Source organism: Salmo salar, chromosome ssa08, assembly GCF_905237065.1.
Source record: "Salmo salar chromosome ssa08, Ssal_v3.1, whole genome shotgun sequence".
NCBI lineage: Eukaryota > Metazoa > Chordata > Actinopteri > Salmoniformes > Salmonidae > Salmo > Salmo salar.
Window position 1 is genome coordinate 7,964,535 of NC_059449.1, and position 23,985 is coordinate 7,988,519.

Below are 23,985 nucleotides of genomic sequence, written 5' to 3' on the forward strand. Positions count from 1 at the left end.
TATTTCTTGTTTGTTTCACAAGAAAAAATATTTTGCATCTTCAAAAGTGGTAGTAGGCATGTTGTGTAAATCAAATGATACAAACCCCCCAAAAAATCGATTTTAATTCCAGGTTGTAAGGCAAACATTTTTTTTTTAAATGACATGGGGGGTGTTTTACGGAGAAGAAGAAAATAAATGTATGATATGTATGAAATGTATGCATTCACTACTGTAAGTCGCTCTGGATAAGAGCGTCTGCTAAATGACTCAAGTGTAAAAAATGTAAATGTGAATGCTTTCGCAAGCCACTGTATTAAATTATCAAATTGAGATGTTTTATTTATTTTCACACAATACCCCATAATGTCAAAGTGGAATTATGTTTTTTGAAATGTTTACAAATTAATTAAATGAAAAGCTGAAATGTCTTGAGTCAATAAGTATTCAACCCCTTTTGTTATGGCAAGATTCAACCACAAAGACCAGGGAGGTTTTCCAATGCCTCGCAAAGAAGGGCAGCTATTGGTAGATGGGTAAAAATCAAATCAAAAGCAGACATTGAATATCCCATTGAGCATGAGGAAGTTAGTTATACTTTGGAAGGTTATACACTCAATCACTACACAGATACAGGCATACTTCCTAACTCAGTTGCCATAGAGGAAGAAAACTTCTCAGGGATTTCACCATGATGCCAATGGTGACTTTAAAACAGTTAGAGTTTAATGGCTGTGAAAGGAGAAAACAGAGGATGGATCAACAACATTGTAGTTACTCCACAATACTAACCTAACAGACAGAGTGAGAAGAATGAAGCCTGTACAGAATCCAAATAGTCCATAACATGCATCCTGTTTGCAACAAAAGCATTAAAGTAATACTGCAAAAAAACATGGCAAAGCAATTCACCTTTTGTCCTGTATACAAAGTGTTGTGTTTGTGGCAAATCCAATACTTTACATTACTGAGTACCAGTCTCCATATTTTCAAGCATTGTGGTGGCTACATCATGTTATGGGTATGCTTGTAATCGTTAAGGACTGGGGAGTTCTTCAGGATAAAAATAAACAGAATAGAGCTAAGCACAGGCAAAGTCCTAGAGGAAAACCTGGTTCAGTCTGCTTTCCACCAGACACTGGGAGATTAATTCATCTTTCTGCAGGACAATAACCTAAAATACAAGGCCAAATATACACTGGAGTTGCTTACCAAGAAGACAATGAATGTTCCTGAGTGGCTGAGTTCTATGGCAAGACATAAAACGGGTTGTCTAACAATGAACAACATCCAATTTGACAGAGCTTGAAGAATTTTGAATAGAATAATGGGAAAATGTTGCACAGTCCAGGTGTGAAAAGCTCAAACACTTACCCAGAAACACTCATAGCTGTAATCGTTGCCAAAGGTGCTTCTACAAAGTATTGACTCAGGTGTGTGAATACTTATGTAAATTACATTTCTGTACTTTTTTTTTATACATTTGCAAACATTTCTAAAAACATGTTTTAACTTTGTCATTATGGGGTATTGTGTGTAGATGGGTGATGTATTTAATCAATTTTGAATTCAGACTGTAGCACAACTAAATGTGGAATAAGTCAAGGGGTTTGAAGTCAAGGGGAAAGTGTTCAGACCCCTTGACTTTTTCCACATTTTGTTACATTCCAGCCTTATAAAATATATTTTTAAATCTCAACCTACACACAATACCCCATAAAGACAAAGCAAAAACAGGTTAAGAATGTTGTGCACATAATTTTTTTAAATGTCATTTACATAAGTATTCAGACCCTTTGCTAGGAGACAAAATAGTGCTCAGGTGCATCCTTCCATTCATCATCCTTGACATGTTTCTACAACTTGATTGGAGTCCACCTGTGGTAAATTCAATTGATTGGACATGATTTGGAAAGGCACACCTGTCTATATTAGGTCACACGGTTGACAGTGCATGTCAGAGAAAAAACCAAGCCATCATGTCGAACGAATTGTCTGTAGAGCTCCGAGACAGGATTGTGTCAAGGCACAGATCTGGGGAAGGGTACCGAAACATTTCTGCAGCATTGAAGGTCCCCAAGAACAGTGGCCTCAATCATTCTTAAATGGAAGAAGTTTATAACAACCAAGACTCCTCCTAGATCTGGCCGCCCGGGCAAACTGAGCAATCGGGGGAGAAGGGCCTTGGTCAGGGATGTGACCAAGAACCCGATGGTCACTCTGACAGAGCTCCAGAGTTCCTCTGTGGAGTTGGGAGAACCTTCCAGAAGGACAACCATCTCTGCAGCACTCCACCAATCAGGCCTTTATGGTAGAGTGACCAGACGGAAGCCACTCCTCAGTAAAAGGCACATGACAGCCCGCTTGGAGTTTGCCAAAAGGCACCTAAAGGACTCTCAGACAATGAGAAATAAGATTCTCAGGTCTGATGAAACGAAGATTGAACTCTTTGGCCTGAATGCCAAGGGTCACATCTGGAGGAAACCTGGCACCATCCCTACGGTGAAGCATGGTGGTGGCAGCATCATGCTGTGGGGATGTTTTTCAGTGGCAGGGACTGGGAGACTAGTCAGAATCGAGGCAAAAATGAACGGAGCAAAGTATTGAGAGATTCTTGATGAAAACCTGCTCCAGAGCGCTCGGCACCTCAGACTTGGGCAAAGCTTCACCTTCCAACAGGACAACAACCCTAAGCACACAGCCAAGACAATGCAGGAGTGGCTTCGGGACAAGTCTCAATGTCCTTGAGTAACCAAGCCAGAGCCCGGACTTGAACCTGATCGAACATCTCTGACGAGACCTGAAAATAGCTGTGCAGCGACGCTCCCCATCCAACCTGACAGGGCTTGAGAGGATCTGCAGAGAAGAATGGGAGAAACTCCCCAAATACAGGTGTGCCAAGCTTGTAGCTTCAACAAAGTACTGAGTGAAGGGTCTGAATACTTATGTAAAGGGAATATTTCTGTTATTTTTTATTTGGCCAAAAATTACAAACCTGTTTTTCCTTTGTCATTATGGGGTATTGTGTGTAGATTGATGAGGGGGGAAAAAACAATTTAAAATCAATTTTAGAATAAGGATGTAATGTAACAATGTGGAGAAACGGGTCTGAATACTTTCTGAATGCACTGTATGTGTCCCCCTATCCCGCACCCTAAGCCGGGTCCGTATCCTATTCCCAAACCTACCCCCTTAACCTAAACCCTTACCCTAAACTGTATTCGCATCCTCTACCCAACTCCTCCCTCTTTTAATCTGCCCTGTTTCGTCTGGTCCTTTATTTAAATATTAATTTGATTGATGCACTTGATTTGATCTTTTGTACAGTACTTGATTTTATGTAGGCCTACTTTTAATGTAAGATGTCCTTGATTTCCCTGAAAGGTGTCCGCCAAATATGTATTATGATGATGATGATGATGATGCAGAGTAGATATGGTGATGGTTGATTTGATGGTGTCTGTAAAAATGCTTCACTGATGAAGAGTGACAAACTTTGTCCCTTTAGGTTGATACTCGTGTTTTATAGTCAGATAATGATAGTGACTTAATTCATGTTTACCTGGCAAAGTAGTAAAGATGTGTGTAATGTTGAACCTTTTCATAACTATTCTAAAATTAATTTTATCAAAGCGAGGGTATCAGATTTACAGAAAAGGTAAAAAGTGTTACCATAGTGATAAAAGTTATTCTACTTGTCACGTATCGTTTTGTGCAATAAAAGTAATATACTTCATATTATGTGAGTGTGTGACCATTTTGTTAACTGTGTCGACTGCCTTGGCTATTTTTCTATCAATGCAGGGACTGAATTTTCCTTCTCTCTCTCTCTCTAGTGGTCCGTCGGTTTCGACGGTGACGACTCGTGGATGTCATTTTGGTTTATTGTGGGTTATTCAGTGGCTCAGGAGTCAGTTTTGAAGAGCAAACTGAGGCATGAGGGACAGACGTGCTTCTGGTGGTGTTGTGGGCGCGGTTGTGCAAGAATGACACTTTGCTCTGGCTGCAGATAGTTGTTTCTGTCCTGCTCGAAATTGTCTACTGCAGTGAGCGTTTTGGAGTGCCAGGTGGATATCAGGTAGAGGCGATGTCTGTGAGTTGGCTGGGCTGGATATTGCAAAACTTGAGGTTGTGTTTAAGGTGGTCTTTGAAGCGCTTTTTGGGGTCGGCCTGTCTTCAAGTGCCCTTGCTGCAGCTTGCCAAAGAAAATTCTGATGATGTGGCCAGTCCATCGGAGCTGTGCCTTAATGATCTTAGTCTCAATGCTGGTGCTGTTAGCTTTCTGCAGTACCTCCAGGTTGGAGACCTTGTCTTGCCGCCGGATACCCATAATAGATCTCAGAGATTGCATGGAATGTCTCCAGCTGTTTGAAGTGGTGACTGTACAGGGTCCAAGTTTCACAGCCATACAACAGAGTTAGGATGACTACCACATTGTAGATTTTCACCTTTGTGGAAAGAGTGATGTTATGGTTTAGGATTCTGTTCCTCAGCCTTTCCAATGACTGGCTCGCTTTCTGGATTCTGCTAGTTATTTCTTGGTCGAGTGAGTCATCCGTGGAGATGGTGCTCCCCAGATATGCGAAGTGGTCGACATTCTGGAGCTTGGATCCACTTAGGTGGATGCTGTGGACCACTGGGTTGGACAGGAGTGATGGTTGATGATTACAGTTTTTTTCCCAAGCTTTATCGAAGTTGTCTGCTAAAGACTGGAGGTCTGCCTCTGTGTGCGCAAGTAGGGCACAGTCATCAGCAAAGAGGGCATTGCGGACAAAATGTTCTTGTGGTTTGGTCTTTGCTCTTAGCCTGCACAGGTCTTAGACTGAACCACCATCCCTGTATCTGATGTAGATGCCTGTTGAGGTCCTTAGTGGCGTGGTTGAGGATGGCAGTGAAAAAGAGGTTGAACAGCATCGGGCTCAAGATACATCCTTGCTTGATGCCATTGGAGATGGGAAAAGCCTCATATCACCACAACAGTGGATCTGCCCTTGCATTTCGTCATGGAGTACACGTCATGGATGGCCTTTTGGGGCATCAGGTTTATGGTTGTGGGGTCGGACAGTGGATGGTCTGTTCAGGAGATTGCTTAAGTGTTCCACACACCTCTCTGCAATACTTGTTTTGTCGCTGAGGTTTTTGTCATCTGCTGATCTCAGAGGTGATGTGCAAGATTTCACCGGTCCGTAGATGGTTTTGAGGCATTCAAATAACTGTTTGGTGCAGTGTGTGTCTGCATATATATGTGTGCATTCTGCTAGTCCCTCCCACCATTGATCTTGCATCGATCGAAGCTGTTTCTGCAGTCTTTGCTGCAAGTTTTTCAACTTGTCTCTCTAGGAGGCAGATTGCATTCTTGTCTTTCCAAAACAACCCCCAGTTATTTTCCTTCAGGAGCATCATGATTTCGTCAGCATTGTTATTGAACCAGTCTTGGTGGGTTCTCTTTTTAGTGTCAGAGTTTTGTTGCTGATTCCTGTACAGTCTCTTTGAACTCCTCACATTTTTTCGAAGGCGTATCCGAGGGGATGATGCAGTTTGCAAGTTGGGTATCCAAGCTGCCTTGCAACTGAGCCCTGAGGTGGGCATCTTGCAGCTTCCCTGGGGAGGGTGTAGATTTTTTTGTGGGTGGTTTGGCACGATGTACATACCAAGGATCGCTCTGACCATTCTATGTGCAGCACTCTTTGCCATGCATGGCTCTTGGTATCTTGACATCCTTAATGTCGGTCTGTCGCACAATGATATATCCATCAGGTGCTTGGATCTTGGGTGCATTCATGTAGTTTTGTACTTGTCTGCTTGCCCGACAATGGTGTTGATGATGGCGAGGCTATGCTCTGAGCATTTGCTCAAGAGTAGGAGCCCATTTCCATTCATGGTTCCCACTCCATATTTGCTAATCACTCCTTGCCAGTTGGTGCTGTCTTTGCCCACCCTGGCATTGAAGTCTCCAGCAATGATTAGTTTGTCACTCCGGGGAGTTGTTGGATGAGTAGAACTACTCTTTCATATTGTCAGGGCTTGGTAATGCAGGTGCATTGGCACTGATTATTGTGGCATGTCTGGTCTTGTTGAGAGGAATCCTGATTTTCATTAGCCTCTCATTTATGTCGGAGGGTAAGTCAAATAAAATACAATTTTATTTGTCACACACATGGTTAGCAGATGATACAACCCGACAGGATGCTCTCAAATGTGCACCTGTAAAAGTTAGTGAGGGCAAACTTGGTGATTGAGTTGGAGGCGTGCATGGCCACGCAGTCGTGGGTGAACAGGAAGTACAGGAGGGGGCTGAGCATGCACCCTTGTGGGGCCCCAGTGTTGAGGATCAGCAGAGTGGAGATGTTGTTTCCTACTTTCACCACCAAGAGCCCTGCATGGTGGCCTGTCAGGAAGTCCAGGACTCAGTTGCACAGGGCGGAGTCGAGACCCAGGTCTCAATGATGAGCTTGGAGGGTACTATGGTGTTGAATGCTGAGATGTAGTCAATGAACAGCATTCTTACATAGGTATTCCTCTTGTCCAGATGGGATAGGGCAGTGTGCAGTGTGATGGCGATTGCATCGTCTGGACCTATTGGGGCGGTAAGCAAATTGAAGTGGGTCTAGGGTGACAGGTAGGGTGGAAATTACATGATCCCTGACTTGTCTCAAAGCACTTCATGATGACAGAAATGAGTGCTACGGGGTGATAGTCATTTAGTTCAGTTATCTTTGCTTTCTTGGGAACAGGAACAATGGTGGCCATCTTGAAGCATGTGGGGACAGCAGACTGGGATAGGGATTGATTATGTCCGTAAACACACCACGGAGAAGGAGAGCCCACAGTCTGGTCGTGGGCTGTGTCGGTGGAACTGTATTGTCCTCCAAGAGCGTAAATAAGTTGTTTAATTTGTCTGGGGCCCACTACTGAAGTCTTGCAGGTGCCTGTGAAGGTTGGTTCTCATGGCAAGTCCCAACCCATGTATTCTATCCTCATCGTTTGGTTTCCCTTTCCAGAAAAACGTTCAGAGATGGTGCCATTGTCAGCTAACCTTGTTTCACTCAGAGCTGCTATGTTGATCTTACATCTGCTCAGTTCTCTGGACAGCAAGGGAGTTCTTCTCTCGGGATGTGTGACAGAGTTTTTGTCCATTATTGTTCTAACGTTCCAAGCAGCTATTATGAGCTTCTTTTTGACCGGTTTGCCTGTTTTTTTATTTTTTGTTTATATTGCTTGTGTTTCTACCGTTTGGGGAATGATCTGCCAGCCACGGTAAGCAGGACAGATTCAGTAGGGCAGGTGATTTCTAGGGCACCTTTTCTAGCCCCTTCCCTAGGTTAGATTGAACAGTGCTGTCATAAAAGGGCTGCTCAGACATCCAGAGTGCTGCCGAACATTTTCTCAGTCCTGGTTACGCAGATGAGCGGCCAATATCCTGGACCGCCAACATGAAGGTTCGTGGCTACGACTGCCAGTGAACATCTCTCCCTGTCCATTCGCCATTCCCCCACCACTGTAGGGCTGTAGAGAAGTGATGTTAGCATGAGTTACCTGTGCGTGAGTTATAGTGGGAGAGTCGTTGCACTGAGAAAGTCCCACTGTCTCTGTGTCCAAAGCTAGGGCCCAGAGACACGGTAAACGTTGCAGCTGGAAGCTTCTTCAGCTCCAGTGGATGGTCAGGGACATGTGTCCTGCCTTCGTGCACTCCACAATGCATTGTTGCTATTTAACCCACAGGTGGGGTAGAGATTGACGGGCGTCAGGGCATGTCTGCTCACTGGCGAGCCTGCACAACTCGTTTCTGGGGTCCACTACTGCTCCGAGATCCCCTGTAGTTTAATATGGGGTCGCTCGATATCCAGTTACCATGTATTGCCAAGGGGAGGCACTACAGTAGTCTTGGTGGTGGAGAGGCTATGTACTGGCAGGGGGAGACTTACATACAGTACATTCGGAAAGTATTCAGATCCCTTGATTTTTTTCCACATTTTGCTACGTTACAGCCTTATTCTAAAATGGATAGAATTGTTTCCCCCCCTGTCAACTAACACGCAATATCACATAATGACAAAACAAAAACAGGTTTTTAGACATTTTTGCACATAAAAAAAACGGAAATATAACATTTACATAAGTATTCAGACCCTTTACTCAGTACTTTGTTGAAGCACCTTTGGCAGTGATTACAGCCTTGATTCTTATTGGGTACAACGCTACAAACTTGGCACACCTGTATTTGGGGAGTTTCTCCCATTTGTCTCTGCAGATACTCTCAAGCTCTGTCAGGTTGGATGGGGAGTGTCACTGCACAGCTATTTTCAGGTCTCTCCAGAGATGTTCGATAGGGTTCAAGTCTGGGCTCTGGCTGGGCCCCTCAAGGACATTCAGAGACTTGTTCCCGAAGCCACTCCTGCATTGACTTTGCTGTGTGCATAGGGTCATTGTCCTGTTGGAAGGTGAACCTTTGCCCCAGTCTGAGGTCCTGAGCGCTCTGGAGCAGGTTTTCATCAAGGATCTCTGTTCTTTGCTCCATTCATCTTTCCCTCAATCCTGACTCGTCTCCCAGTCCCTGCCGCTGAAACACATCCCTACAGCATGATGCTGCCACCACCATGCTTCACTGTAGGGATGGTGCCAGGTTTCCTCCAGACATGACACTTGGCATTCAGACCAAAGAGTTCAATCTTGGTTTCATCAGACAAGATAATCTTGTTTCATGTTCTGAGAGTCCTTCTGGTAGGTTCTCCCATCTTCACAGAGGAACTCTGGAGCTCTGTCAGAGTGACCATTTGGTTCTTGGTAACCTCTCTGACCAAGGCCCTTCTCCCCTGATTGCTCAGTTTGTCAGGGTGGCCAGCTCTAGGAAGCGTCTGGTGGTTCCAAACTTCTTCCATTTAAGAATGATGGAGGCCACTGTATTCTTGAGGACCTTCATTGCTACAGATTTTTTTGGGTAACCTTCCCCAGATTTGTGCCTCGACACAATCCCGTTTCGGAGCTCTACGGACAGTTCCTTCGACCTCATTGCTTGGTTTTTGCTCTGACATGCACGGTCAACTGTGGGACCTTATTATAGACAGGTGTGTGCCTTTCCAAATCATGTCCAATCAATTGAATTTACCACAGGTGGACTTCAATCAAGTTGTAAAAACATCAAGGATGATCAATGGAAACAGGATGCACCTGAGCTCAATTTTGAGTGCCATAGCAAAGGGTCTGAATACTTATGTAAGTAAGGTATTTATTTCTGTTTTATATATTTTTTATAAATGTGCAACAATTTCTAAACCGGTTTTGGCTTTGTCATTATGGGGTAGTGTGTGTAGATTGACAACTTTTTAAAAAAACGTAATCCATTTAAAATATGTCTAACATAATGTGGACAAAGGGAAGGGGTTTGAATACTACTGAATAGCTGAAAGTAGCAAGCAGGCAGGCGGCAAGCACTAACTACCACTACACTACGGCAGTAGATGCATCACACACAAAGTACTTTGACCATTTGACCAAGTTAACCATGTGTTGACTGACTTGGTTATTTTTGTGTCATTGCAGGGACTGAGTTTCCATTCTACTTAATTCCTGAATTAACACATATGGCCATTTTTTATAATAAACTCCAATGTCTCCATATTGTTTGGTACTTAAAAAAAATGTAACCTTTAATTAGGCAAGTCAGTTAAGAACAAATTCTTATTTACAATGATGGCCTACTGGGGAACAGTGGGTTTAACTGCCTCGTTCAGGGGCAGAACGACAGATTTTCACGTTGTCAACTCAGGGATTCGATCCAGAAACCTTTCGGTAACTGGCCCAACGCTCTAACCACTAGGCTACCTTAATTGAATCACATTGTTAGAGATGGGCTTGACTGTGGTTAACATTTATAATATAATGTCATGTTTCTGTGTGTACAGTAAAGGGTTTCTTATGTAAACCATTATGCTTTTCTGTACAATTTGTGTTTATAGTCTGCAGTCCATGAGGACCTGCTGATATCCGGTGTTGCTGGCGGGAGAGACTGGACCTCTGAAGCGGCTGGTCACAAAACCTGGCCCCTGATCAGAACCCTGGATCAGGAGCCGTCACTGTTCCTTCCCGAGTCAGAACCAGCACTGAACCACGAGGGACAGAGACTCCACCACACCCACCACACAACGAATGGACAGGTGGACTGAACAACCTCAGTCCTGGTGGTCATCAGAGAGGCAGAGGCTCCAATCAGGGATCCAGTCTGCAGCCCAGACCCTTCTCTTCACAGTCTCAGTGCAGGGATGAAGCAGGGCCTGGGGCTGATAGAGATAGACCCTCCTGTTCCTATGATACAAACACCACAGTATCCGTGATGAACAGATCAGGTCGCCCTGGGCTTCAGCCTTCACAGAGTGTGGTGGGAGACCCCCCTGGTGGTAGTCTATCAGGAAGCCTGTATTTTCCTTCAGGGTCTCATCTAATGCCTGGTGACTGGGTTCATAGAAGGCCTGGGACTGAACCTGAGTCTAGCGTTCCTCGATTACCTCAGGGTTACCCCACCAATACAGACAGGGTCAGGATAGGTGTTCACCACAAGAAGTACTTAGCCTATAACACAGCGCACAATCCCAACAACACCCAAACAATGGCAAGAGGTCAAGGAGGGAACTCAAAAGCTCCTGCTTCTACCTCCTCTGGTGTCATTGGGTCACAACGTGGGAACCCGAATATTAGGGCAGACACCGACAAGCCGTACAGCTGCGCCACGTGTGGGAAGCACTTCACTCGGGCAAACTATTTGAAGGAGCATCAGACAGTTCACACCAAGGAGAGGCCCTTCAAGTGCAAACTATGTTACAAGAGCTTCCCCTTCCGGAGTAACCTTATCAGACATAGGAGTGTCCACAATGGGGAGAAATTGTAGCAGTGTGGCTTGAGATGTACACAGGGATGTCAGGAAATCATTCTTTAGCTGACATAGTTATATTGTGAAGTGTCTTGGGGTAAGAGGGTAATTAACCACATACCCCTCATTAACCCTTTGTTAACTTGTAATTTGAAACAGGCTTGTGTTTTTAGAGAGACAGTAAACGTAGGCTAAAACAAGGACAGTTGAATATTTATGTTATTGACGTGATGTAGATGGAATAAAGTCGTTCTATAAATGTTACTCTTCTTGCTAACACACTGTTCATTCTAAACAAGTCTGCTCTTTGCTTAAAAGATACTGATCATGGCAGATTTGACGTGTATTGTAAGAAGCAGTACCGTATTTCAAAGAACAGAGGGCATACCTTTTTAGTTTAACCAGACCCTTTGAGCTTTGACGGCAACCAATAAGATCCTTTCTCTTCAGTGTTAACAGAAGTGGTGTGTCTTGATTTGTCTAGTTCTCTCTGGCCTTTTCTCATTTTGGCAAAAGTCCATCCTCTGCAGTAGTGTAGGGTATATGCAGGTATACACCTACACCCACTTATTTTTCAGTGTGCATTGCGTATACTCACTTCTTAATCCCCACAATGCGTATAAAAGTAATGTAGTGGAGGTATACGCTGCATCAATTAATAAGGCTGATGGAACAGATTAGAATGTTTAGCTTGATGTTGATAAACTGTTATTGCTTTTCATTTTAGGTGGAGCAATGTGCACACAGCAGTAAACCTTCTCAATTAAATGTTAACTAGCTACAAATTATCCTGTGTCTACCTGGCAGAATATGATTATTTGCTTCAATCCAGTGGCCATTTGTTTTACAAACTCATCTCACGTGCTACAGAAACACCACTAACCAAACAGTGCTATGTGCCTGTGTGCTTCAATTAAAGGCCAACTACACTCAGAAACCAACATTTCGTAGATTTTTCCCAGACCTCAAATGTGGTCTCCTGATGTGGTTTAAGCATTGTTATGGACTTAGAACATCCAATGTTGTTTTTCTATTAAAAAAGTGTGATGTCCACTTCGTCCACTTTCCCTCTCCTCGATTACCTTTGACCTTTTTCAAAAGGAGGTCAGAGAGGACTGAGGAGGCTTCGGAGTCATAATGCAGACCTGGAAGAATGGTAAGAAATGCACAAGGCTCAAACCTCCATCTTCTGAATATATACCTAGTAATGGTGTTAAAGAGTACAGATCAACTACTGAGTGTGAGAGCCTGTCTCCTGTTACAAGTAACCATGGCGGGAGTGACAGAGTTTGGAAGTGAGCCTGGCCAGGATAAAGTACCTGCGGTGACAGGTGTGGTTGACACTTCCAACGTTATCCCTGAGAATCCTATCAGAGATGATTTTTGACCGTTAGAAGTGAGGATTTTGGAAAAAGTGGATCCCTGCTTTTTGGCTGACCCATATGTTGTTTCAAGCTAGGTAAAAGACAAACTGGGAACGGTTCCATCTGTCAAACTTTCGAGAAGGGGAAGGGTTTGGATTTTTTTGTGCATTCTCTGCCCAGAGGCAGCAGATGCTCCATATCCCACGCCTTGGTGATTGACCTGTGTTATGCTTTGCTCTCCAGAGCAGGGCGCCGCTCAAAGAAGTGATCAATGGGGTAGTGTAGAGGTGGATAAAATGGAAAAATGATATTCTTGGAGTTTGTGACGCGTGCCGTCATCCTCGGCCCAGAGGCAGCTGGCGCTCCGCGTCATGTGCCTCGCGATTTTGAGTGTAGGTGCGCCGTTCAAAGGCACTTAGATATTGTGTCTTGCCCATTTACCCTCTGAATGGCACACATACCAAATCCATGGCGCAATTGTCTAAAGGCTTAAAAATCATTCTTTAACCTGTCTTCTCCCCTTCATCTACACTGATTGAAGTGGATTTAACAAGTGACCAATAAAGGATCATAGACTGACCAGGTGAATCCAATGTAACTTGACATTTGAATACATTCAAAAAGATTTGCAAGCATAATTTACTACGACTATGAATATTCTGCTGTGAATCAAAAATATACTTGCAGATTGTTCATCTGCGCACATGCAGAGTTCTGTCACTGTTGTCACGTTACCAAGGGAGTCTTAAGCTTGTAGAAAGTTTTGTAAATTTGTAGAAAGAGATTCGCAAGTTAAAGAAACTGGTTTGAGCAGCTTTGGGGTTAGGACCTTTTACTCCTGACCAATTAACCAAAACCCCAGCCGCCTATTGCTGCAACCATTGGCTGAATCATTCTATCAGTCAAAGTAACGTTACTCGGCCTGAAGTACGAGAATAAAACTACGTGAACGTTGTCATGGATTTTATATGTGTACATAGATTTTGTGAAAAGGCATGACAGTAGTTTAACATGCGAAACACAATGGTGCATTTCAGACGAAATTGACAGCAGCTAGCTGGCTTCTGACATTCATACTAACTTTACTATCAACTGGCTAGCTTCATCAGGCAGCTTTAAATGAGAGGGGAAAACAAATACATTTGATAGTTAACCATATGATTAATGAAGTTGATATAAATGCCATTAGCTAGCTGTCAACATGTAGCTTGCTAACGTCAGCTGCATTGAAACTGCTGGGGGAAAAACTCCCACCATCGTCACTGTAGCAAATAATGTTAGGATTCTAGAAAATAATAACTAATATATATTCAGTACCAGTCATAAGTTTGGACCCACCTACTCATTCCAGGGTTTTTCTTTATTTGTACCATTTTCTACATTGTGGAATAATAGTGAAGACATCAAAACTATGACAAACATGGAATTATGTAGTAACCCCCCAAAAAACGGTTAAACAAATCAAACTATGTAATTTAGATTCTTCAAAAAGTAGGTCACCCTTTGCCTTGATGACAGCTTTGCACACATTTGGCCATAATGTTAATAAGCTGACTGATTTGAGACCACTAAATCAACCAACATAGCGCTGCTAAAAGCTCTACATTGAAAATACTGTGATTGAAGAAAAACAATCCTGATTAAATTAATAAAGAAATGTAAGTTCATTATAATTTCTACACACTTTCTACCTGGTTTAAGTCTTCAATTCAGAATGTTGTATTTTTTCGTTTAAAAAAAAATAATTTTTTTTACTTAGACCCACCAGTTGAGAATTGCAGATGTAGGCTATATGATGCTCATAAATTCCTATTTCATTACTCCCATTCAAATACTTCATCCCCCCCAAGACACTTTTAATGAGAAAATGAATGCAGTTTATCAAGTTCATGCACATTTTTTGTTGACAAATGAAGCACCAGCACTCTCTACACAGGAGAGAAACCCTACAGCTGCCCCAGTGAGAGAAGAGGAGAGAGGCTGTTTGCTTGTATGCACTGCGGGAAGAGGTTGTCAGAGAAAATCTGCTTCAGGATACACCAGCAGAAAATGCACACGACCCATGTATAGAGTACTACATGTAATGTAGTATAGAGTACTACATGTAATGTAGTACTAGTTTGTTTTTTTGTAGTTCATTCTGTTGGTTTTGGATGTATTAGGGAACTGGATGAGGTGAAGTGAGGAAAGAATGAGTATGATGACATAAACCCCACTGATCTCATGAGCCTTATTAATACATACCCCAGTTCTTACTCCCAGTCCCCTCCTGACCTCATCACTAACCAGCAGAAAATGCACACGACCCATGTATAGAGTATAGTGACATGAAATGTAGTACTAGTTCATTTTTTTGTAGTTCATTCTGTTGGTTTTGGATGTATTAGGGAACTGGATGAGGCATTTCCCTGGATACCCTCGCTCCCCTCAAAACCTGCTCAGGCTCCTTCACCCACACTGCTCCCTGGTACACCCCCGAGCTACGCCAGTTAAAAGTCAGTGGACGTCTGCAAGAGGACTGGTGTTACGAATCCCTTTGGCCCTGCAGTCTAGGGGGGATGGAGACGAGACCCGTAACATAACCCATGCAAATTATAATAGTGAAAAGGAACAGTGTGTATAAAAACCACAGACAACTTAAATCTACCATCAAACACTAAAGGTTTATTGCTAAACACACGGTAATGGGGTGTGAGAAAAGGGGCTGAGCTGGACCCAAGCAAAGAAACAATAATCAAAAACACCCCTAAACTAGACTAGCCTATTTCAAGAACAGCTAGCTAACTAACCAAAAAAATACAGTGGGTGGTCCGCCCAGTTCTAACTAGGGTACTTAGACAAAGTATTCCTACGGGTAATGTATGCCCATGGGCGACTTGTCTTGGTACCCCCTTTTCCCACCAAACAAACAAACAGTCAAACAAAACAATACTCACAGGTGGGATGGACAAAGTGACATGTAGTTGCAAAAACAAAAGCGCTCAATACACAAAGAGAGAGATAGAGCTGGGGACAGAGCAAGAGACTGAACACAGAGTGAGAATGAGCAACTGACTGGGGTTTTTTAACCAAGGGAAAGGGGCTGTGATTGGGTGAGGGAAGAGGAGCAGGTGTCTTCTGTTTGGGGAACTGATTGATGACTGATTGGGGAGTGATGATTGTCACCTGTGAGGGGAGAAGGAGAGAGAAACGAAACACACAGGATACATACAGGATACTTGTATCCGTAACAACTGGTCTAGTAGTTCATTCTCAAGCATACACAGATCACCTGTTAAAATAGAAGAATGCCCTCTCAGTTGCAAGAACATTTTACTACTCCGACATCAACTCGGGTAAAAACAACCCAAAATTCCTCTTCTCCACAGTGAACCGCCTACTTCAGTCTCCTGAAAACTACCCTGCAGACCCCTCCCCCGAACAGCACCACAAGTTCCTGAACTTCTCTCCACTCCTCACTGGCATAATAAACTCCCTCACCACTGGCATCGTACCCTCCAGTCTCAAGAATGCTGCAGTTTCCCCATCCTCAAAAAGATGAATGTTGACCCTGATGTCATGAACAACTGTCTCCTATGCCAAACCTTCCCTTCCTGGAGTTGGTTGTGGCCACTCAACTACAACACCATCTTAACTTCAATAACCTTCACGAACCATTCCACTACAGTTTCTGCTCCAAACAGCCATGGTCAAAATCGCCAACGACCTCCTTCGTGCAGCTGACTCGGGACTGCTATCCACCCTCATTCTCCTCCACCGGAGTGCAGCCTTCAATACCATCTCCCATCCACTCCTCATGGAAGGTCTGGCAGGTGTTGGTGTCATGGGTGTTGCACTCCTTGTTTTCCTCCTACCTCATTGACTGCCAACAGTTTGTGCAACTGAAATATCACAGACCAAGTTCACTTCCACTGCTATGCTAATGACACCCAGCTCTACCTCTCCACCAAACCCACCACTCCCCTCCCCCACACCTTCCTTATCAGCTGCCTTCAAGACATTCGGAGCTGGATGAGCATGAACCTCCTAAACCGTACCAGTAATAAGACAGAGGTCATGCTCATCAGGCTACAAATCCACTCTCTCCAAATAGCACAACCTCCACATAGATGGTTTCCAAGTACTCTGTCAACACAAGTCAAACGCGTCGGTGTCACCCTGGACAGTCTTTGTAATCAACCTGGCCCGGGTATCCTGGAAGGATATTGACCTCATCCCGTCAGTCAAGGCCTGGTCGTTCTTTAAAAGTAATTTCCTCCCCATCTTAAATAAACATGCCCCTTTCAAAAAAAATTGAACTAAGAACAGACCTGACTGTCCTCAACCAGCACAAAAACATCCTGTGGCGCACTGCACTAGCATCGAATAGTCCCCCGCGATATGCAACTTTTCAGGGAAATCAGGAACCAATACACTCAGTCAGTCAGGAAAGCAAAGGCTAGTTTTTCAAACAGAAATTTGCATCCTGTAGCTCTAACTCCAAAAAGTTTTGGGACACTAAAGTCCATGGAGAATAAGAGCACCTCCTCCCAGCTGCCCACTGCACCAGCTTCTCCTTCACCCAAATCCAGATAGCAGATGTTCTGAAAGAGCAGCAAAACCTAGACCCGGACAAACCAGCTGGGCTAGATAATCTGGACCCTCTCTTTCTAAAATTATCCGCCGCCATTGTTGCAACCCCTATTACCAGTCTGTTCAACCTCTCTTTCATATCGGCCGAGATCCCTAAAGATTGGAAAGCTGCCGCGGTCATCCCCCTCTTCAAAGGGGGTGACACTCTAGACCCAAACTGTTATAGACCTATATCCATCCTGCCCTGCCTTTCTAAAGTCTTCAAAAGCCAAGTTAATAAACAGATCACTGACCATTTCGAATCCCACCATACCTTCTCCGCTGTGCAATCCGGTTTCCGAGCTGGTCACAGGTGTACCTCAGCCACGCTCAAGGTACTAAACGATATCATAACCGCTATCGATAAAAGACAGTACTGTGCAGCCGTCTTCATCGACCTGGCCAAGACTTTCAACTCTGTCAATCACCGTATCCTTATCGGCAGACTCAACACCCTTGGTTTCTCAAATGACTGCCTCGCCTGGTTCACCAACTACTTCTCAGACAGAGTTCAGTGTGTCAAATCGGAGGGCCTGTTGTCCGGACCTCTGGCAGTCTCTATGGGGGTACCACACTGTTCAATTCTCGGGCCGACTCTTTTCTCTGTATATATCAACTATGTCGCTCTTGCTGCGGGTGATTCCCTGATCCACCTCTACGCAGACGACACCATTCTCTATACATCTGGCCCTTCTTTGGACACTTAACTAACCTCCAAACGAGCTTCAATGCCATACAACACTCCTTCCGTGGCCTCCAACTGCTCTTAAATGCTAGTAAAACCAAATGCATGCTTTTCAACCGTTCACTGCCCACACCCGCCCGACTAGCATCACTACTCTGGACGGTTCTAAATACCTAGATGTCTGGCTTGACTGTAAACTCTCCTTTTAGACTCATATTAAACATCTCCAATCCAAAATTAAATCTAGAATCGGCTTCCTATTTCACAACAAAGCCTCCTTCACTCACGCCGCCAAACATACCCTCGTAAAACTGACTATCCTACCGATCCTCGACTTCGGCGATGTCATTTACAAAATAGCTTCCAATACTCTACTCAGCAAACTGGATGCAGTCTATCACAGTGCCATCCGTTTTGACACCAAAGCCCCTTATACCACCCACCACTGCGACCTGTATGCTCTAGTCGGCTGGCCCTCGCTACATATTCGTCGCCAGACCCACTGGCTCCAAGTCATCTATAAGTCTATGCTAGGTAAACTCCACCTTATCTCAGCTCACTGGTCACGATAACAACACCCACCCGTAGCACGCGCTCCAGCAGGTATATCTCACTGGTCGTCCCCAAAGCCAACACCTCCTTTGGCCGCCTTTCCTTCCAGTTCTCTGCTGCCAATGACTGGAACGAATTGCACTTTTTTTTTTATATATTAAAAAATAAGACATCTTTTTTTTTTTATCACTGAAGCTGGATTCTTATATTTCCCTCACTAACTTTAAACATCAGCTATCTGAGCAGCTAACCGATCGCAACAGCTTAACATAGCCCATCTGTAAATAGCCAATCTACCTACCTCATCCCCATATTGTTTTTATTTACTTTTCTGCTCTTTTGCACACCAGTATTTCTACATCATCTGCTCATCTTTCACTCCAGTGTTAATTTGTTAAACTGTAATTACTTCGCTACTATGGCCTATTTATTGCCTTACCTCCTCACGCCATTTGCACACACTGTATATAGACTTTCTTTTTTTCCTATTGTGTTATTTACTGTACGCTTGTTTATTCCATGTGTAACTCTGTGGTTGTTTCTGTGCACTGCTTTTCTTTATCTTGGCCAGGTAGCAGTTGTAAATGAGAACTTGTTCTCAACTAGCTTACCTGGTTAAATAAAGGTGAAATAAAAATAAAAAATAAAAAGATTGGGTGTCGGGGCTATTAAAATAAACTTCCCCATACAGAAGACGCCTTAGTCCAATGACTTTTATGTGTAATGTCATGGAACTGAGAGTCATGATAAATGGCTAACTGCCTGCCAGACAAGTCAAAAGAATTATGCTGGCTTGCTCAGCAATAAAGAATATATATTGGATCTAGTTGGGTCTGATACAGACCAGAACCAATTTGGATCCGATTCACCCTCATCTCTGAAATATTTTGTGTCGACCCACCTCGGATTCAAAACGGAATTGATTTTCAAAAAATGACGGGGTCCTGTAGGTGTCGGATGGGAATTTCACAGATCCAATTCGGTTAAGATCTCAATTTCTGGATTCGAGAAATGTGCAATTCACACTCCGACCTGTGAAAGTCAGCAATACCGCAACACAGCATCTAGTATGTGGAAAACTCACACGAAGAAGTTAACGGACTCGAACAGTGACCAAGAATAATTAACACGTTAGCCTTTTTATTGTTCTTATTTAAACGGTTATTAACACCCTGGAATTCAAAATGTGACTAATTTAACTGCAAAGTATCAAATACTTACCGAATGTAGTGTTTAGTTCGCGTTGGAGACAGGACTTGGTTGATAGATGTTATCTAGGTAACGCTAGTTGTCGACCTGCTAACAATGGCTAACTCTAACTGTATGGTTTTTCACACTCAAATAGCCTCCATCATGGAGGTGTTAGCGAATGCAGCTGTGGCAGAGATCTGTAAACTCGTAGACGACGACTATGCAGTGCTTCGTTTGGAAATAACTCAAAGCCAGAAAGAAAACAGAGCATTGCGGAGGAAACTACTAGAAATTAAGGTGGCACGGGAGCGCGCAGAGAGGACCTTGCGAGAGCGCGTCCTTTCCAGTCGTCCCAGCAGTGTCAAGATCCTCGACCGATACAGAGGAATGGCAAGAGGTACATTTAGCAGAAGGCCAAGGCTGCCTGTCATTTATAGCGCAGTGCCTGTCGCCCCGTTCCGCTATGCACATGTGTAGATTTGTTACCCAGAATTGCGTCTTGGTCAGTTTTTAGATAGCTAATCAGAGGAATTATTGCATACTGTATGCATGTGAAAAGACACAATATCATATTCTAACAAGATTCTTTATCTACTGCATTTCCTATTATTTACTCAATGAAAACAATGTGATGCATGGAACATAATACAGAGATCAATAAATAGTATATCAAGAAGTTATGAAAAGTATTACCTTAAATCCTTGCCAATTGTTGACAGTGTCAATAGTGTACAATATACCGTTGAGCATTGACAGGTGCCTAACCTAACCACCTCTTTTCCCCCCAATCACTCTCTCAGGTGAAGGACATCTCACTGGAGGCCACAGAAGCTTTGTGAAGCCAGCGGGACAGAATGCTTGGAGAGATGACCAACCAATCACTGTTGATGAGGGGAGTGGAACCTCCACCCAGCACGTTATCGTGATCGAGGTTAGTGTAATAGTGTAACATTAAAAATAATTTGTTACTTTGTATATCAAATGTGCCCATTTATTTCAGAAAGGCTCCCCTCAGGTATTCACTTGCATACATGTACGTCCTCATTTATTTTCCATAGTGGAGCTTGTGAGGCTTCACTACGACATTGTTATCCAATACAACTCATGTACCGGTAATAACCTCCTCTCTTCTTGTCAGTCTGCAGATGCAGAGGCTGCAGGTCCTGGAGGATCATCTCTGGTCAAGCAGGAGAGGACTGAAGGAGAGGAGGACCCACAACACAGCAGAGACATCCAGACTGGAGCAGCAGCTGTTCTAGTGCCCCCTGCAGCCACGGATCACCTATCCACTGCCGCGCCCCAGCCCAGGAAGCGATGCAGCATGGCGGAGGTCAGTGGAACGCCGAACGCCGCCCTCAAGTCAGAGATGGACACAGAGACTTTAGTTGTAACACAGAGGCTTTTACATACAGGATCTGACCACAGGCCAGACCCTGACAGACTGGGGCTGGGGAGACTGGGCTGTCCACTTGTTCCTGGATCAGAGTATTTACTTTACAGTAATCCAAGACCGAGGACTGTTCATTCCCATCGGGACTCAGGTGACACGTTAGAGACTGGCAATGATCCATCTTGTTCTTACTCTACAGAGATGGACCGTGGCAACATGCCCTTGGATTTGGAGACACAGACTGATCTGTCTAGAGGGGACTGGAACCAGTACAGTGGTAGTGTATACTCTGAAGGGTGCCTAGATAAGAAAGGGGAGGTTATAGTGGTAGATGAAGTGACTGTGAAAGTGGAGGGCGACCCTCCTCTGGCATGGAATGTAGATGAGACTTACTTAGGAGAAGGACACTCACATGGCAGAGATTTCTTAGATTACAGGGGAAGCTTAAAGACAAATCTAAATGTCCCGACTCACTCCCCTTTACACGCGTTCAGGGATCGCGACCCAGTGTCCACATCGATGGCACCTTCCGATTCACATGGCCGCGTCTTTTTCGATCAGGTATTGAACTCAAACGACAGGGCTAGAGCCGAGACTCAGGGAGGGGGAGCAACATCAGGTAGTAGTAAAGAGAAACAGTTCCTCTGCATGTTCTGTAACAAAGGCTTCAGCTGCCCCCAGAAGGTGGAGATCCACCAGAGGGTCCACACAGGAGTGAAACCCTTCAGTTGTACCCAGTGTCACATGCGCTTCGCCCTGGCTGGCAACCTGAAGAGACACCAGATGGTCCACACAGGGGAGAAACCCTTCAGCTGCTCCCAGTGTGAGAAGAGGTTCTCCCAGGCTGGTGACCTGAAGAGGCACCAGAGGGTCCACACAGGGGAGAAACCATTCAGCTGTACCCAGTGTCACATGCGCTTCGCCCTGGCTGGCAACCTGAAGATGCACCTGAAGGTTCACACGGGAGAAAAACCGTTTGCCTGTACACACTGCGGGAAGAGGTTCTCAGAGAAGAGCTACCTCAGTATACACCAGCAGAAAAACCATTCCACTCTATAACATAGAAAGTAACCATTCCACTCAATATCCTCTGACGTTTAGATGAAAACCTGCACAAAGACAAATAAATTGATATTGTTGTAAGCGGAAAGATCCACAGATTCATTTCGAATAATGAGTGTAACAGATTTCACTGTTGAATATTGCATCCAGGCATTGTGTGATATACACTGAGTGTATGAAACATTAAGAACACCTTCCTAATATTGAGTTGTACCCCCTTTTGCCCTCAGCACAGACTCAATTCGTCAGGGACATGGACTTTACAAGATGTCGAAAGCATTTCACAGGGATGCTGGCCCATGTTGACTCCAATGCCTCCCACATTTGTGTCAAGTTCCTTTGTGGTGGACCATTCTTGATACACACGGGAAACTGTTGAGCGTGAAAAACCCAGCAGCGTTGCAGTTCTTGACACAAACCAGTGCACCTACTACCATCCCCCGTTTTAAAGGCACTAAAATCTTTTATCTTGCCCATTCACCCTCTGAATGCCACACATACACAATCCCTGTCTCAATTGCCTCGAGGCTTAAAATTCCTTTAACCGGTCTACTCCCCTTCATCTACACTGATTGAAGTGGATTTAACAAGTTACAACAATAAGGGATCAAAGCTTTCAGCTGGATTCACCTGGTCAGTGTATCATGAAAATAGCATAATGTTCATAATGTTTTTTTCCACTCAGTGTATAAGGTATATATAAGCCTAAAATGTCTGTTACATATTGTGTTTGTACTGTATGGGCCAGTGGTCACCAATCATTCGATCGACTTGTCGATCTCCAAGGCATTTCTGTATAGAGCCTTGTCTTCCTATTTTTTAAAATTGCTCTCGGGCTGTTGGTGATAGGTGCAGCTTATTCAGCTGCCCTGCGTGCCGGTTAGGCAAACTGTTGCCATTTCATGTGTCTGAAGGTACAAACTCTGCCTTCCCGGTGGTCCTGGAGAGGAAATCAAGTGCACTATGCTACCGCTGGCCAATCAGATTGCTCAGATGACCGAGTCTGCAGTAACGTAGGCATAAAAGAAATACTGTGAGATTTCAAAACGTTTAAAACCATGACTAGAGATAGACTGTCAATGAATACAGCAAAGAGCTGCTGTTTTTGAGTGAGTTCATGTTTAAGTTCTTACTCAGCACTGTCAACACTTTGTATTCAACACTTTTATAAGCCATAAAATGTGCGTTCTTCCTATTTCCACCTTGTGCTACAATGTATGCTCACTCGGCTGTCCCTCACAAGTAATTCAACAATGGATCTATTACCGGTGTGATCATATAGCCTATCTCAAATTTTGAAATATAATTACAAAAAAATGTCCCGAACAACAATGCATTGGCAGGTAAATTCAAGCAAAGCCGGTATGCGGTGATAATGTATTGGGCCTATAGCCTACTGCACAAACCTCATTGCTACAGTACTGTTTTTAATTGGTTAATGTTGCATAGGCTTACATTTAAGTAATGTTATTAAAAATATTAGAGCAGTAGATCTCAGCATGCATTTTGACTCAAAGTGATCTTGACTCAGAATAGGTTGGTGACCACTGGTGTAGGCTATATGATGTTCACAAATGCCTATTTCATTACTTCCATTAAACTACTTTATTTTCCCCCCAAAAAAACTACATAGTCCTTGCCGATGATAAGCATACCCATAACATGAAGCAGCCACCACCATGCTTGGAAATATGAAGAGTGGTACTCAGTGCCGTGTTGTTGGATTTGCCCCAAACTAAACGCTTTGTATTCAGAACAAAAAGTGAATTTCTTTGCCAATTTTTTTGCAGTATTACTTAAGTGCCATGTTGCAAACAGGATGTATGTTTTGGAATATTTGTTTTTCTGTACAAGCTTCTTTTCGCTCTGTCATTTAGGTTAATATTATGGATTAACTACAATGTAGCCTGTTCGGCCCACCTTTTCCTGTTGTCCACGATCAGCTCCTTTGTCTTGCTCACATTGAGGGAGAAGTTGTTGTCCTGGCACCACACTGCCAGTTCTCTGACCTCCCTATAGGCTGTCTCATCGTTGTCGGTGATCAGGCCTACCACTGTTGTGTCGTCAGCAAACTTAATGATGGTGTTGGAGTCGTGTTTGGCCACGCAGTCGTGGGTGAACAGGGAGTACAGGAGGGGACTAAACACCCGAGGGGTCCCAGTGTTGAAGATCAGCGTGGCAGACGTGTTGTTGCCTACCCTTACCACCTGGGGGCGGCCCGTCAGGAAGTCCAGGATCCAGTTGCAGAGGGAGGTGTTTAGTCCCAGGGTCCTTAGCTTAGTGATGT

The 23,985-nt window shown here is 44.0% G+C and overlaps 1 protein-coding gene across 4 annotated transcripts in view; it reads left to right on the forward strand.

Moving 5' to 3' along the window:
- Positions 1–23,392, forward strand: part of LOC106610040 (oocyte zinc finger protein XlCOF7.1-like) — a 268,532-nt gene extending 245,140 nt beyond the window's left edge. For 3 of the 4 annotated variants that reach the window (XM_045723175.1, XM_045723174.1, XM_045723176.1), the window contains 2 exons: positions 20,047–20,177; positions 20,385–23,392. In XM_045723175.1, coding sequence (XP_045579131.1) covers positions 20,047–20,177; positions 20,385–21,695 — 1,442 coding nt within the window. In that variant the 3' untranslated portion in view covers positions 21,696–23,392. Of the gene's footprint in view, positions 1–19,036; positions 19,644–20,046; positions 20,178–20,384 lie in introns of those variants that run through there. The other variant, XM_014209155.2, reaches the window with a different exon arrangement.
- The last annotated feature ends 593 nt before the right edge of the window (positions 23,393–23,985 follow it).